General features: G+C 43.4%; 1 protein-coding gene across 1 annotated transcript in view; it reads left to right on the forward strand.

The window, feature by feature from the left end:
- Nucleotides 1–13,747, forward strand: part of LOC138661931 (interleukin-13 receptor subunit alpha-1-like) — an 84,751-nt gene that overhangs the window by 43,875 nt on the left and 27,129 nt on the right. Inside the window, exons 4-5 of the mRNA XM_069746937.1 lie at nt 10,801–10,921; nt 11,223–11,273. Coding sequence (XP_069603038.1) covers nt 10,801–10,921; nt 11,223–11,273 — 172 coding nt within the window. The remainder of the gene's footprint in view (nt 1–10,800; nt 10,922–11,222; nt 11,274–13,747) is intronic.

A 13,747-nucleotide genomic window follows, 5' to 3' on the forward strand; every position in this document is an offset into this window, starting at 1 on the left:
AGTTTTCAGACGCATCCGCTGCCCATTATGAGTTCCGGGGAGGAGGGGGCGGAGTTCCGGCCGCGCATGTGCGGTCGGAAATGGCAGTTCCAACGGACGAAAAAATTTTACATTGAACATTTTTTCGTCACGACGGGCCTCAAAATCACGACGCATCCGTTGCGCGACGGATGCGATGTGTAACCATACGTCGCAATGCGTCGCTAATGCAAGTCTATGGAGAAAAAACACATCCTGCAGGCAACTTTGCAGGATGGGTCTTTTCTCCAAAACGACACATTGCGACGTTGGCCAAACGACGTAAGTGTGAAAGAGGCCTTATATTGATGTAGCAGCTCACCTTCCTTTTTTTTTTTTTTTGTTTTACATGTCTGTGAGGATAGCCCTTTGCTTGGCTAGAGCAGGCACAGAAGTCTGTTAATGTCCAAACTCCTGGCTGAACACACAGCTTATCCTCTCCCCAACCGGATGATATTCTATTTTTTTGTGCTTTAATTTTTTCCTCCTTTTCTTCCAAGAACCATAACTTTTTTATTTTTCCATCCATACAGCCGTATAAGGCCAGTTTCACACGTCAGTGGCTCCGGTACGTGAGGTGACAGTTTCCACATTGAAATCAATGTGTCTCTGCACATGTCAGCGTGTTTTCACGGACCGCGTGTCAGTGTGCAAAACACGGAGACATGTCAGTGTTCGTGGGAGCGCACGGATTACACGGACCCATTAAAGTCAATGGGTCCGTGTAAAACACGTACCGCACACGGACGCTGTCCGTGTGCAGGCCGTGTGCCGTGCAGGAGACAGCGGTACAGTAAGCGCTGTCCCCCCCACGTGGTGCTGAAGCCGCCATTCATATGTTCTCTCCAGCAGTGTTCGCTGGCTAGAAGATATGAAAAATCATATCATAAACAAAAACGCAATTTTTATTTATTTTGCTCCTACAGCATTCATTCAGATTTAAAAAAAAAAACTGACAACATGATTCTCTGGGTCAATGCAATAATAGTGATACCAAATATATAGGCGGTGTTTTTTTTTTTTTTTTCTTTATGTAGTAATAAAAAATACAATTTTGTTTTTCTCATCTTTTCCAAGACCTGTAATGCATTCGTATGTTAAGGGAACTGTGTTTTTTGAGTGGCGAGCTGACATTTTTACATTTTTATTCATACCATTTTATGTTGGATACAACATTTTGATTGCTTGATTGCATTTTTGGGGGGAAGTTACAGCAACAGAAAAGTTGTATTTTTGGCTTTCCAATTTTTTTAATTTTCTTTTTACCGTGGTATAATTAATTTACTGATTGGTTTAACCACTTAACATCCAATGACGGATACATCCGACATTGGATGCCTCCCCTTGTTTGGTGCTGGCTCTGGCGATGACGGCGTCAAACTGACAGCAACATTTAACATTCACGCGCAGGAAGCGCGTCATTACCTCCTCCCATCAGCACCCGTGTCACATGGGTTGGCACTTGGCATGACAACCCGGGGTCAGCAGGAGACCCCTGGGGTTGTCATAACCGGATAGCTATGAGCGCAGCCCTGCTCTTTGTAGTACAAGCGCAGCTTCTAGTCTCCCATGGAGACTATTAATGCAAGTAAAAAAAAAAGTGTTTAAAAATATTTTAAAAAATATATATAAAAGTTCAAATCACCACCCATTCACCCCATTCAAAATAAAACAATAAAAAAAAATATACACATATTTGTTATTGCTGCATTCAGAATCGCCCGGTCTATCAATATATACAAAGAATTAATCCAATTGGTAAACGTCATAGCAAGAGAAAAAAATTGTCGCCGCAACATTGCAAAAAAAAAATGCAATAACGGCAGGCGATCATAAGATCGTATACACACCAGAATGGTACTGATAAAAACATCTGATCAGTGCGCAAAAAATAAGCCCTCACCCGGCTCCAAATATTGAGACACTATGGTATCGGAAAATGGCAACATTTTCTTTTTTTTACAAACTTTAAAAAATTTTTTATCACAACTTAAATAAAAAAGAACCTAGATATGTTTGTTGTCTGTGAACTCGTAATTACCTGGAGAATCATATTGGTAGGCCAGTTTTACCATTTAGTGTAAAAAAAAAAAAAAAAAGTGAAAATTGTGGAATTGCACTCTTTTTTTTTTTTTTTTTTTTTTGCAATTTCACTGTATTTGGAATTTTTTTTACCCGTTTTCCAATACACGATATGGTAAAATCAATGGTGCCATTCAAATGTCAGGTTAAGTCATTTTATATTTGGATTTTTGTTGATGCGATGCCAAATATGCTTATTTTCATTTTAAAAAATCCTTATTTAGTGGTGCAAAGGGAATTCATATTTTTATATATATATTTTTTGAAACTTTTTTTTTTTTTGTCCCATTAAAGGACTTGAACCTCTGATCAGTTGATTGCGTGTACTGTATACTGCAATACCACAGTATTGCAGTATATAGTAAAAATCACAATCTCCTTTATAAGCATTGTGGTCTTCAACGGGGTCACACCTGTCATTGCACTCCATCGGTACCCAAAGAACTTTGGTGAGGAGAAAGGGTGGACAAAAGGCTTGAGGAATGGTGCAAAACCTGGACTGTGTGCTATCAATAGCACTGTCAGATATTGACTGCGGCATGTAATAAGATAACAGCAGTGGGTTGAGCTCAGCTCCCCTCACTGCAGTTAGAGGTCAGATGCTGGCTGTGTAACTCTGACAACATCTGTCAGATATGATGCAGACTCCGCTCCACAGAGGCATCATATATGAGGATTCATTAAGGGGCGAACTAGAATAAGTACAGGGGTTGCCCTATACATAGGGGGATTTAGGGACTAAAAGGCCCCTTTGGCTGATATAAACAGACCATTACTTTTAAAGACTCCCAATAATTAGGTGCGCCTTTGGAGCTTTTGCATTGGGACCAACAAGATTCAAGTGACGGCACTGGACCCATGCATTCAACTTGCCAAGACTGCCGCCACTGCATCATTGTTATACACAGATAGATGAATGTCGATGACCGGCCACAGCAGCCATGTACTTATTATGAAGTTTTGAATAAAAATACGAAATTGCTTGTTAATTTTATTTTTCTGTTATCCTCTTTTTTTTTTTTAAATTCGTTTATTAATTGCAGAATAAATCAAATAATACACACATTTGCATTCATGTCCATCATTTACAAATAATCACAATGCATCGTCACTTCAGGAGTATTACAAAGAAATAACAAATGGTGTATGTCAATCATTAACATCCTATAAATCTCCTATTATATAACCTTAACTACATTAACTACTAACAGTACGCCGCCTTAAAAAAGAATTCCGCATAAATTTTACTCTGTAAATGATGCCCCCAAAACCAAGAACCCTACTTTTTACATAGATATTAAGTTAGTGTAGACTATAAAGTGTGATGGGAGGAATTCCATCTACCCCATATTTTCTCAAATTTATTTGGACATCCTCTATTCTGATATAACGTTCGTTCATATGGGATAATTGAATTTACCAAATCCACCCAGGCTCTAAGAGTCGGGCAAGAGCCACCCATCCATCGTAACGCCAACACCTTCCGCGCCAAAAAGTGTGTCTCTCGCAGAAAAATCCCAGTATAATGATCCCAGGATTCAGCATCCCACACCCCAAATAAACAGATCAGAGGCTCAAGTGGGACAGGAATCAACAACAAGGATGACAGTAATGTCGTCACCTCTCCCCAATAATGAAAAACAACAGGGCACCTCCAGATCATATGAATGAAATCTGCATCGCTAGAATGACATCTCAGACAATCTGACGAGTGAAGACGGCCCATTTTAAAAAGACGAATCGGGGTCAGATAGGATTGGTATATGATGTACAATTGAATCATCCTATTATTAATTGATGGGGAGACTTTAGTTGGAGATTCCAAAATATCTTCCCATTCTTCCCCTAGTGTATCAGGAAGAAGCCCCTCCCATTTCTTTTTAATAAAGTCTATAGTAGATCCCTCTCCTACGGATAACAGATATGTATATAAAGAGGATATAAGACCTTGAGGACCCTGCGAATTAAGAATTCCTATTAAAGGTAAGGAAGAGATAGCTCGACCCGCACCCCCATTCCGCATGTGAGATTGAAAGGCTGACCTTAACTGTAGATAACGGAAAAATTGGGATCTCGGGATGTTATAAGTATTTTGTAATTGGTCAAAGGACATAAAAACCCCTTGTATATGTATATTGCCCACCGAAAGAACACCATGCGATCTCCAGAAATCCGCGGACGGGTGGTCTAACAATCCCGGGAAATAACTGTTACTCCACAGCGGCATCTCCGCCACTATATCTACAAATTTAGTGATTTTTTTAATTTGCCCCCATATTAATCGTGCCAACCGGAGCAGAGGCAGCAAGCGAGGGACACCAACCCCCCCCAGCTCCAAAAACCCCAGTGGACAATCAATACGGGCAGAATAGAGTAGATGGCTCTCTGAGTTAGGAAGAGGATTAGAGTTATTGGGCATCCAGTTATTTATCATCCTAACCTGCCCGGCAAGATAATATGAATAAAAGTCTGGCAAAGCCGCCCCGCCCCCCTGCCTCGGTCTCTGCAGAGTAGATAACTTAAGTTTGGGCCTAGCCTTCCCCCATATGAAAGATGTGATTAGGGAGTTTAGGGTCGCAAAAAAGGATTTGGGTATAGGCACAGCGCTGTGTTGAAGGCAGTAGCTCAATTTGGGTAGCAGTATCATTTTAATCAGATTGATGCGACCAGCCACAGAGAGTGGAAGTTTATCCCAAGCAGCAAACTTGGATTTAACCAGATCTAACAGTGGGTAAATATTAAATTGTAAATCAAACTGACTACTTTGAGACATATGAATTCCTAAATATTTAAAATTTGAGACGGTGGGCAACAGCGAGAGAGTTTCAAGGCGTGCCATTGGGGTATGAGAAAGAGGCATCAGGGCAGACTTATCCCAGTTTATATAGAGACCGGAGAATCTACTGAATTTATCTATAATCGTTATTACTTTCGGCAATGTGTCCTCTGTTTGATCCATGAACATCACCATATCATCAGCATAGAGACCAATGATGTCTGTTCGATCCGCAATACGTATTCCCTTGATATCAATGGAGGACCTCATCCGTATTGCTAAAGCTTCTATCGCCAGGGCAAATAGAGCCGGGGAGAGAGGACATCCCTGACGAGTTCCCCTATGTAAAGAAAAAAGCTCAGAAATAGAGTTATTCACAACCAGACGTGCCTTGGGTTTCGTATATAATGTACCTATCCCTCTCAGAAATTTGTTCCCAAAACCATATTTCTGTAAACATGCAAAGAGGAAGGGCCATTCAAGGGAGTCAAAGGCCTTAGCCGCGTCCAACGATGCTAGTGCCCACTTATTATCCGGTTCTAGAGAGCTATACTGAATGACTGACTGAACCCGCCTAATATTGATGGAGGTACTCTTCCCCGGCATAAAACCAGTCTGGTCTGGGTGTATAAGGTCCAATATGATGGTGTTCAGCCTAGTAGCCAGAATTTTAGTAAATATTTTATAATCTACGTTCAATAGAGATATGGGTCGATACGATCCACAGTCTAGAGGATCCTTCCCCTCTTTCCTGAGCACAACAATATTGGCATCATAGAAGGTTTCAGGCATAGGCTCCCCCTCCCATATTCCCCTGAGTACCTTCAATAGAAGTGGTGCCAATTTCTCTCGGTATTTCTTGTATAACTCAATGGGAAATCCATCGGGTCCCGGGGCCTTCCCAGCAGTCATATTCGTTATAGCTTGTTCTACCTCCTCCAGAGTAAACTCAGCATCCATAAAGGCCTGTTGGGATGTGCTCAACGATGGGAGTGTTATATCTGATAAGTAATCTAAGCATTCATAGACGTCAAGACCACTGCTAGATTTATACAATGACTTATAATAATCATGAAAACATTGTAATATCTCATCAGTGGAGGACACCAATGAGCCATCAGGTGCACGAATCTGTAATATTGTGTTGGAGGTGTTATGTTGGCGTACTAAGAAAGCTAGGAGTGTACTGGCCTGATTCCCCAGCTCAAAGTATGACTGACGGGTAAAAAATAATTTACGCTTCGACTTAACGTCTGCATGCTGGGTATACAACCTTTGGGAAGTAAGCCACTCAACCCTATTACCACTGGTCTGACTAGCTATATATGTGGCCTCCGAGTCCTTTAACCGCTGCTCCATCTCATCATCCTCCCTCGTCGTTATCCTTTTAATATAAGAGATTGTAGAGGACAGGCACCCCCTTAAATATGCCTTTAGGGTATCCCAAAACAAACCAAGATTCTGGGGTTCCGGATGGGTTAGAACAAAACAATTTAACTGATCGATCGTCCTATCACTAGAATCTATTAATTTCATCCAAAAGGGGTTCAATTTCCAGGATCTGTTATTATTGGATAGCCCATATTTAAGTTTTAAAATAACTGGACTGTGGTCCGAAATCCCCCTGTTGCCATGTTCAATACTATCCACCCATAATGCCAGACCACTAGATCCAAATATATAATCTATACGAGATAGAGTTCTCCTAGTAGATGAATGGCAAGTATACCCCTTATCCTCCGGGTGACTCACTCTCCATAGATCTAGCCAGCCGCTGCCTTCCATAAATAGTGCCAATTGGGTAGGGGTCTGAGGTAAGGACTCTCCGGATGTTGTGTCATCTAATCTCAATCTGTCCATGGAGTTATCCATAATGAGGTTAAAGTCACCCATACAAATAACATTCGCATCTGGATATTTTAAGGAGAAGCCCATTGCCATACGAAGAATTGATATGTTAGCAGGAGGAGGGTTATAAATACACAATATGACGTATTCACACGAATTAATGAATGCATGCACAAAGACAAAGCGACCCTCCGGATCTCGTCGTGCCTCCCTGGCCTCCCATCTAACCTCCCTGTGCACTAGCAGAGAGACCCCTCTTGAGTAGCTGGTATGGAATGCATGGAGGGACCACTGTACCCACGGCTTCTGTAGACATCGAACTGTATCCCTGGTCAAATGTGTCTCTACTAGTGCCACAACATGGGGGCGATACCTTTTAATCTGCGAAAATACCTTAATTTTCTTCCGAGGAGTTTTAATACCTCGTATATTCCAAGTCATACATACAGTCTCAGACCCCATATTTATATGCAGAGGGAGAAATAATGTACAATATTATTATCCGGGTGAGGTCCAGAGACATCCCACAGAGCAGAGAACTCATATTGGCGGCAACCATATACATCAAACAATCAAAACTGGTGTATAAAACCAACCCAAACAAAACTTGAACAATAGAGGAGTAAAGTCCCATACTCCTGTGGTCAAATAGAAAAAAGGGGATACCCTCACTGAACCCAGCGTCCGGTATTGTTGACATCTTTTTTTTTTTTACCCATTCATAGAGCTCTGTTTATTTTGCCGTTAGACCAGGAACCCAAATTAGGAGTCTTTCACATTAGACCCCATAAGAGATCGTAACCATTCAGCTACCTCCGCTGGATCCGTAAAGAATAAAGAGGAGCCCTCATGAACAATGCGGAGTCGGGCTGGATAGAGCATGGAATAGATAACATTCTTATCTCTGAGTTGTTTCTTGATATCCATGAATCGCGCCCGCTGCTTTTGAAGCTCCATGGAGAAATCCGGAAAAATCGAAATGGTAGCATTGTTAAATTTGATAGGGCCCTTCTGTCGCGCTAGGCGAAGAGTAGTATCTCTATCTCTGCAGTTGAGAAGGCGTGCCAGAAAAGGTCGAGGCGGAGTTCCAGGGGGAGAAGGTCTCGTTGGGACCCTATGGGCCCTCTCCACTGAGAATGTTGAGGAGAATCCGTCCCCCAGGGAGGTCTTAAGCCAGTCTTCCAGAAATTGTTCAGGTTGCTGACCCTCCGAACGCTCCGGCAGACCGATAATACGAATATTATTGCGGCGCAATCTATTTTCCAAATCATCTGCCTTTTGTTTCCAAGCGTTTACGGAGCCAGCAGCTTTTGTCAGTTTAGCCTCCATAGGAGTAATAGTGTCTTCTATGTGGGACACTCTTGTTTCCACCTCCGAAATACGCCCCCTCATAGCCTGCATATCATGTCGTAAACGACCCACCTCAGTATGAACGTCCTCTATTTTTTCCGTAAGAGATGATCTAGTGAGGGATATAGCCTGCATTAATTGCTCGGATGCCTGCTTAAGAGTCAGATCATCTTGTTCTCCCTCCTCATTACTATCAGAGGGACGGCCTTTGCGTTGGGTCTGTGCAGGATTATTTCTGAGAGTGCGCATATTATCAGAGGGATCGTCCCTGGCGTATTTCTTTAGCTTATCGGCAGCCCCTGCTCCTTTAGAATGGTGCATGGCAGGCAGCTAAAAGGGCTCCACAAGGTCACAATAGCAGTTGTAGTTCGTTCCTTAATCACGGACCCAGCAGATTTAATTACCGGACTGTATTCTAACAGAGCCACTGAACAGGCAGCCAAGGAACCAAGAATTATAAGGCAGCAGCTCAATGTTCACCTGCGCCTCACAATCTTCACAGAGGGGGGGGGACAGCAGAGATGGGGGATTAATCCCTCTAATATTATGGTGCTGGCAGATGAAATGTCTATCTGAGAGGGGGGGCGTAGGGCCCAATTTTCCAGGGCACACACCACACCGCCCCTTTATTGTTCTGTCAGGTTATGTGCTCACCTTGCAAGCAGCACCGCAAGTATAAAGAAAGCGCCGCTTCCCCTACTGTTAGGGCGCGCGCTGTAGTGATGGCCGCTGCCCCCTGCAGGTGTCGCCTACCGCCTCGGGGCTTCTGGCTCCTGCCCGCAAGTGTCCCGCAGCGTTCACCGCCAAGGTCCGGCGGCCGCCGATTCAAGCGAGAGGGAGCCCGGCACTTATAGAAGTCGGCGCCACCTCCTGTCTCCCGAAGCGCGCTCACCCAAAATGGCCGCTGCTGCACGTGGAGTCTTCTGACCGTCCCGGTCACCACAGCTCCCAGCTTCTCGGATCCCCGCAGCAGCCGACCGGAGGGCTCACCAGGCTCCTGAGGATACGCGGTTCCAGCTCCAACTAATACAGCCCGTTAATACGAGGTCCAAACGGCAGGATGGGCTCAGGATATGTGGAGCTCATACAAGGTGCGTCTTCCTTCTTTGGCTACATAGCCACGCCCCCCTGTTATCCTCTTTTGGTTGTTTTTTTTTGTTTTTTTTTTAAAGATCTGAAATCTTCTTTTACCTTTTTAGTTTATGGTCTTATGTTTTCTTTGCATTCCAATTTAAGTATCTTTCCAGATCACATTTGTAGTTTATGTTGGCGTTCACCTGTTTACTACTTATACAGCAATATATTCTTAGACTTCTATGGATCCAAGTTTCCCAAAATAGCATCCTTTCGGCATATATCGTGCATCAACATACACTTTTCAACATTGAAAGTGCAATACTAAGAAGGACAATCTGTAAGGTTATGCAATTGGAGAAGCATCCAGTTCCCCTAAGATCTGCAAATGATGAAGGCATTTAGCTCCAATTTGTGGCATGTGGGAAGATCATAAAGGGCCTGATTGAAAGCAAATTTTTTTTAGTCACATAAAACCTAAAAATTTGGATTAAATCTTTTGGGATGAGGCACAGAATTCTTTTAACCGAGAGACCTTGGTTTATCACACCGGCAGATCACAATTGGTAGGCCAAGAAGTAAACACATGGTCAACGTTGGTAAATGACGACAAACTGAAATAATAGCAAAAGGTGCACAGTTTGTAGCCATTGCATGGATGGATTCACAGATTAGAAGAATTGCATGTAGTGATCCATTCTGTTAGCAAGTGAAATTGGACATCACAAGGCCTCAAACAGCATCTACACAAACCATCACAAGGCATTTGCTCGACATTGGACTTCGGGCCCAGACGTTCCTCTGATCTCATGGCACCTCTCTCAATGGCTGTCATGGTGCAGATAAAGATGGCAATGGAGACTGGAATGGATCCTCTTCAGTGATGAGTCCCCCCTTTTATTTTGGGCAGGTGGCCGGAGATTGGTCTGAAAACCATGTGGATAACGCCATAAAGAGGCCTTCATGAGTGAACATCACACCGGCCCTAATCCTGGAATTATTGTGTGGGGGCGCATAATGTACTTTAGCTAGATATTAAAAACTTGGTGTTTCATTGACTTGGAACCAGTGGTATGGCCATTTCTCCAAGTGTCGCACGTGCCATTTTTGAACATAACAGGCCCTATGTTGCTCATGCTTCATAGAGCAAACTGCGTGATATAAACTTTCTCTTGCAGTTTCTCAAGACTTTCCTCCCATCAAGCATATCTGGGACGCTATTGGGCAGCAATTGCAAAGGCACCCGCCAGCAGTGGATCTTGATAGTTTGCTGTCATGTAAATTAAGTGTCAGAACATTCCTCAGACAACCATTAATAACCTCATTGATGTCACCAAGTTCTGTGAATATAGGGATTTATTTTTGTGACACACATACTCCACACTGAATTATTCAAGGTGTTTTGAAATTTTTCATCCGATTTTCTTTTGTTTTCCTTAATCATTTGCATATCATTAAGTTATCTGTCTATCATGTGATTTCCATAATTCCACGACTTTTGCTTCTCGGCTGTTGCAATTTCAGTGTTGAAGAGTATAGTTTGTTGTCTTACTTTTTACATATTTAGCTCTATATTGCAACACAGCTTTAACAATGCTTTGGTGTTTAATGCATTACTGTGTATATAACAAGCAGTCTGCAATGATTTACAGGCGACCCAAGAACTGTGGTGAGAAATATGAAATGTGTTTGGTACTATAAGAACTATATGAATTGTACTTGGCAACCTGGAGAAATTTACCCACCCAATGTTAACTACAGCTTGCGTTACTGGTAGGTAACTTTTGATAAATAATTGTTTAAGAAATGATGAAAATTAAGGCAGAAGAATCTGATTTTGCTCATACATAAGTAATAAAGGGCTGTCCCATTGTGGTGAGAGGCGGCTGTATAGTACAGTGGCCACCCGCCCTGTATACATCGAATCCTGCTCCTGAGCGCTCTCTATAGAGATACCAGCAACAAATTCACACAGGAATTAAATGATAATTGTGTGAACCGGAACAAGGAAAGTGAGATGAATACTTTCTATGCTTTTTTAAGAGGTTGTGTAACTATTTCCATTTTCATGTAGGCTCGCTGACGGTATTACGTGTCCTGCAGTAGGAAACAAGCAGCCAACGCCGTAAGTAAGATCGCAGTATCGTTTGACGTTCACTGTGCATGCAAGTTTTTCCTTGGAGTTATAATGTTGGGCTAAGTGGATTTCTTATGTCTGTGGAATTATACAAAAATCCACTCAGGGAAGCTTCAGTCGACAGGTCTGTGATTCCTTCAATTACAATATTAATTGGTTTATCTCAGTGGTGAAGTAGTAATTGGTAAGCCTACTTATCAATTCAAAATATTACAAAATATGTTATAAAGCGAATGACTGACGTGAAAAAAATGGTTATTTTACCCTTCGCCACGACAGCACCCACTTTGAGAGAGGGACCCGCCCATAGGAACAGGAAACCTACAGAGATAAAAAGGGGCGGTCCCCCTCTCCTCCTCAGTTGGTTTCCTGTTCCTATCGGAATCCCCCAGGTATACCTACAGCATGACGGATCCTAGCTGTGCACCTGACTGGGTGGTTTCTGCGGGGACACCAGGAGCTGCAGCGTTGGGGGAGCCGGTGCATGCAGCCTCCCCCCTCGTCTGTATGATTTCTGGCAGGGTCCGGGCAGCAAGCCCGGCCGAAAGAGGGGAGCACGCTGGAGTGTGGGCCGGCGGCGTCACACCGCTAGGGAGCGGTGGAGGCAGATGGCTGGGTAAGTGCGTTCTGCCACGCCGACCCGGAAGTAGTTGGAGTACTTCCGGTGTGCAGTCGGCGGGGAACGCCACAGGTTTAAAAAGGCGTGGGGGCTCAGCAAATGTGCTCATAATGTCGTCCCCGTCGCATGAGGGTCACCCACCAGCGGTGGAGCAAGATAGCGCTAGCAAGGAGACCAGCGCTAGAAGCACCAGATCCACTGGAAAAAGAAGTGGTCGTTCTAATGAGAGATCCGCCACTCAGATAAAACCAAGGAGTAGAGAAACAGATTTACCCAGAGGCCGCACAGCGTCCCCACCTCCTAAACCGGTACCGTCATTGCTTCACTGGGTGAGTGTATATAATCTTCTACCTATTAAGCTGACCCCTTCCTCCTCTATACTCTCCCTCATAGGAAACCAGTAAAACAAAGAATGTGGAATGTGCCCTGTGTATGCAACCCCTTCCTGATGCATATCCCAAGAGGTTGTGTCCCAGTTGCATTAATCAAACCTTACAAGAAGAGTCTGCAGTAGCAACTACCAATATCGGAGCCATAATTAGGCAAGAGATCCAATCTCTGGGGTCCAGAAGCTCAAAGAAGCAGGGAGGCAGAAGCCTTTCCCCCTTCTCCAGTTCAGAATCAGAAGAGGGCTTAATCCGATCATCTAATACCTCAGGGTCGTCATCTAGTTCTTCTGATGATGAGGACCGAGCATGCTTTCCAATTGCTAGCATAGATAATCTCGTAAAATTTGTTATGAATACTATGGGTTGCCCAGACATGAAGGAGGCCAGGTCAGCACAAGATATTAAGTTTGCTGGCCTAGCCCAGAAAAAACGACGAGCCTTCCCAGTTGTTTTCGCTATTAAGGATCTGGTCAAAAGAGTGGGACAAACAGGGTAAAGGATTTCTCCCATCCTCTTCCAAAAGACGTTACTCTTTCAGTGATGAGGAGTTGGAAGTATGGTCTAAGGTCCCAAAAGTGGATGCGGCGGTAGCATCCACTTCTAAACAATCGTCTCTTCCTGAAGAAGATACTGGAGTATTGTTAGACCCACTAGACCGTAAAACTGAAGCTCTACTTAAAAGGTCTTGGGTGACGAATACAGGAGCCTTTAAACCTGCCATATCAGGCACATGCACAGCAAGATCTCTTTTAGTATGGATAGATCAACTGGAGCAGCAGGTCAAAGGCAAAGTAACAAGAGAAAAGATCCTACAGGCAGTTCCATTTATCAGAAGTGCTGCAGCATTCTTGGCTGATGCATCAGCAGATTCTCTCCGTTTAGCGGCCAGATCAGCTGGCCTAGTGAATGCGGCTCATCGAGCCCTCTGGCTAAAAGGATGGAAAGGGGATGCACAGTCCAAATCTAGACTTTGTACAATCCCGTGCCAGGGTGAGTTTCTGTTTGGGAAAGTTTTTGATGACCTACTCAACAAAGCAGGAGAGAAGGAAGTGTTTTCCTAAACAATTTCTTCCTTCTTATAGGAGAGCGTTTAGAAGACGGCCATTTAACAGAAGGAGGCTGTTTGAGCCACAAAAAGATTGCTGGGATACGAAGGAAACAAAGCAGAAAGGTGTCTTGTTTAGTGGCTCCGATTCAACTAAACGTAGTCGATACCGTCAGTAAGGAAATCCCAGTAGATGGAAGACTAAAATTTTTTCACCATAAGTGGGAACATATAACATCAAGTCAAGTGGATCCTCCACCTAATAAAAACAGGATTAAAATTAGAATTTTTTCAACTCCCACAAGATACTTTCATTGTAACATCTCTGAGAGCTCTGGAGCAGCAAGAGGCGCTCCAGTCACAAATATTCAGTCTTTTGGCTAAAAATGTTCTCATAGAAGTCCCAAAG

Source organism: Ranitomeya imitator, chromosome 2 (genome assembly GCF_032444005.1).
Source record: "Ranitomeya imitator isolate aRanImi1 chromosome 2, aRanImi1.pri, whole genome shotgun sequence".
Classification (NCBI taxonomy): Eukaryota; Metazoa; Chordata; class Amphibia; order Anura; family Dendrobatidae; genus Ranitomeya; species Ranitomeya imitator.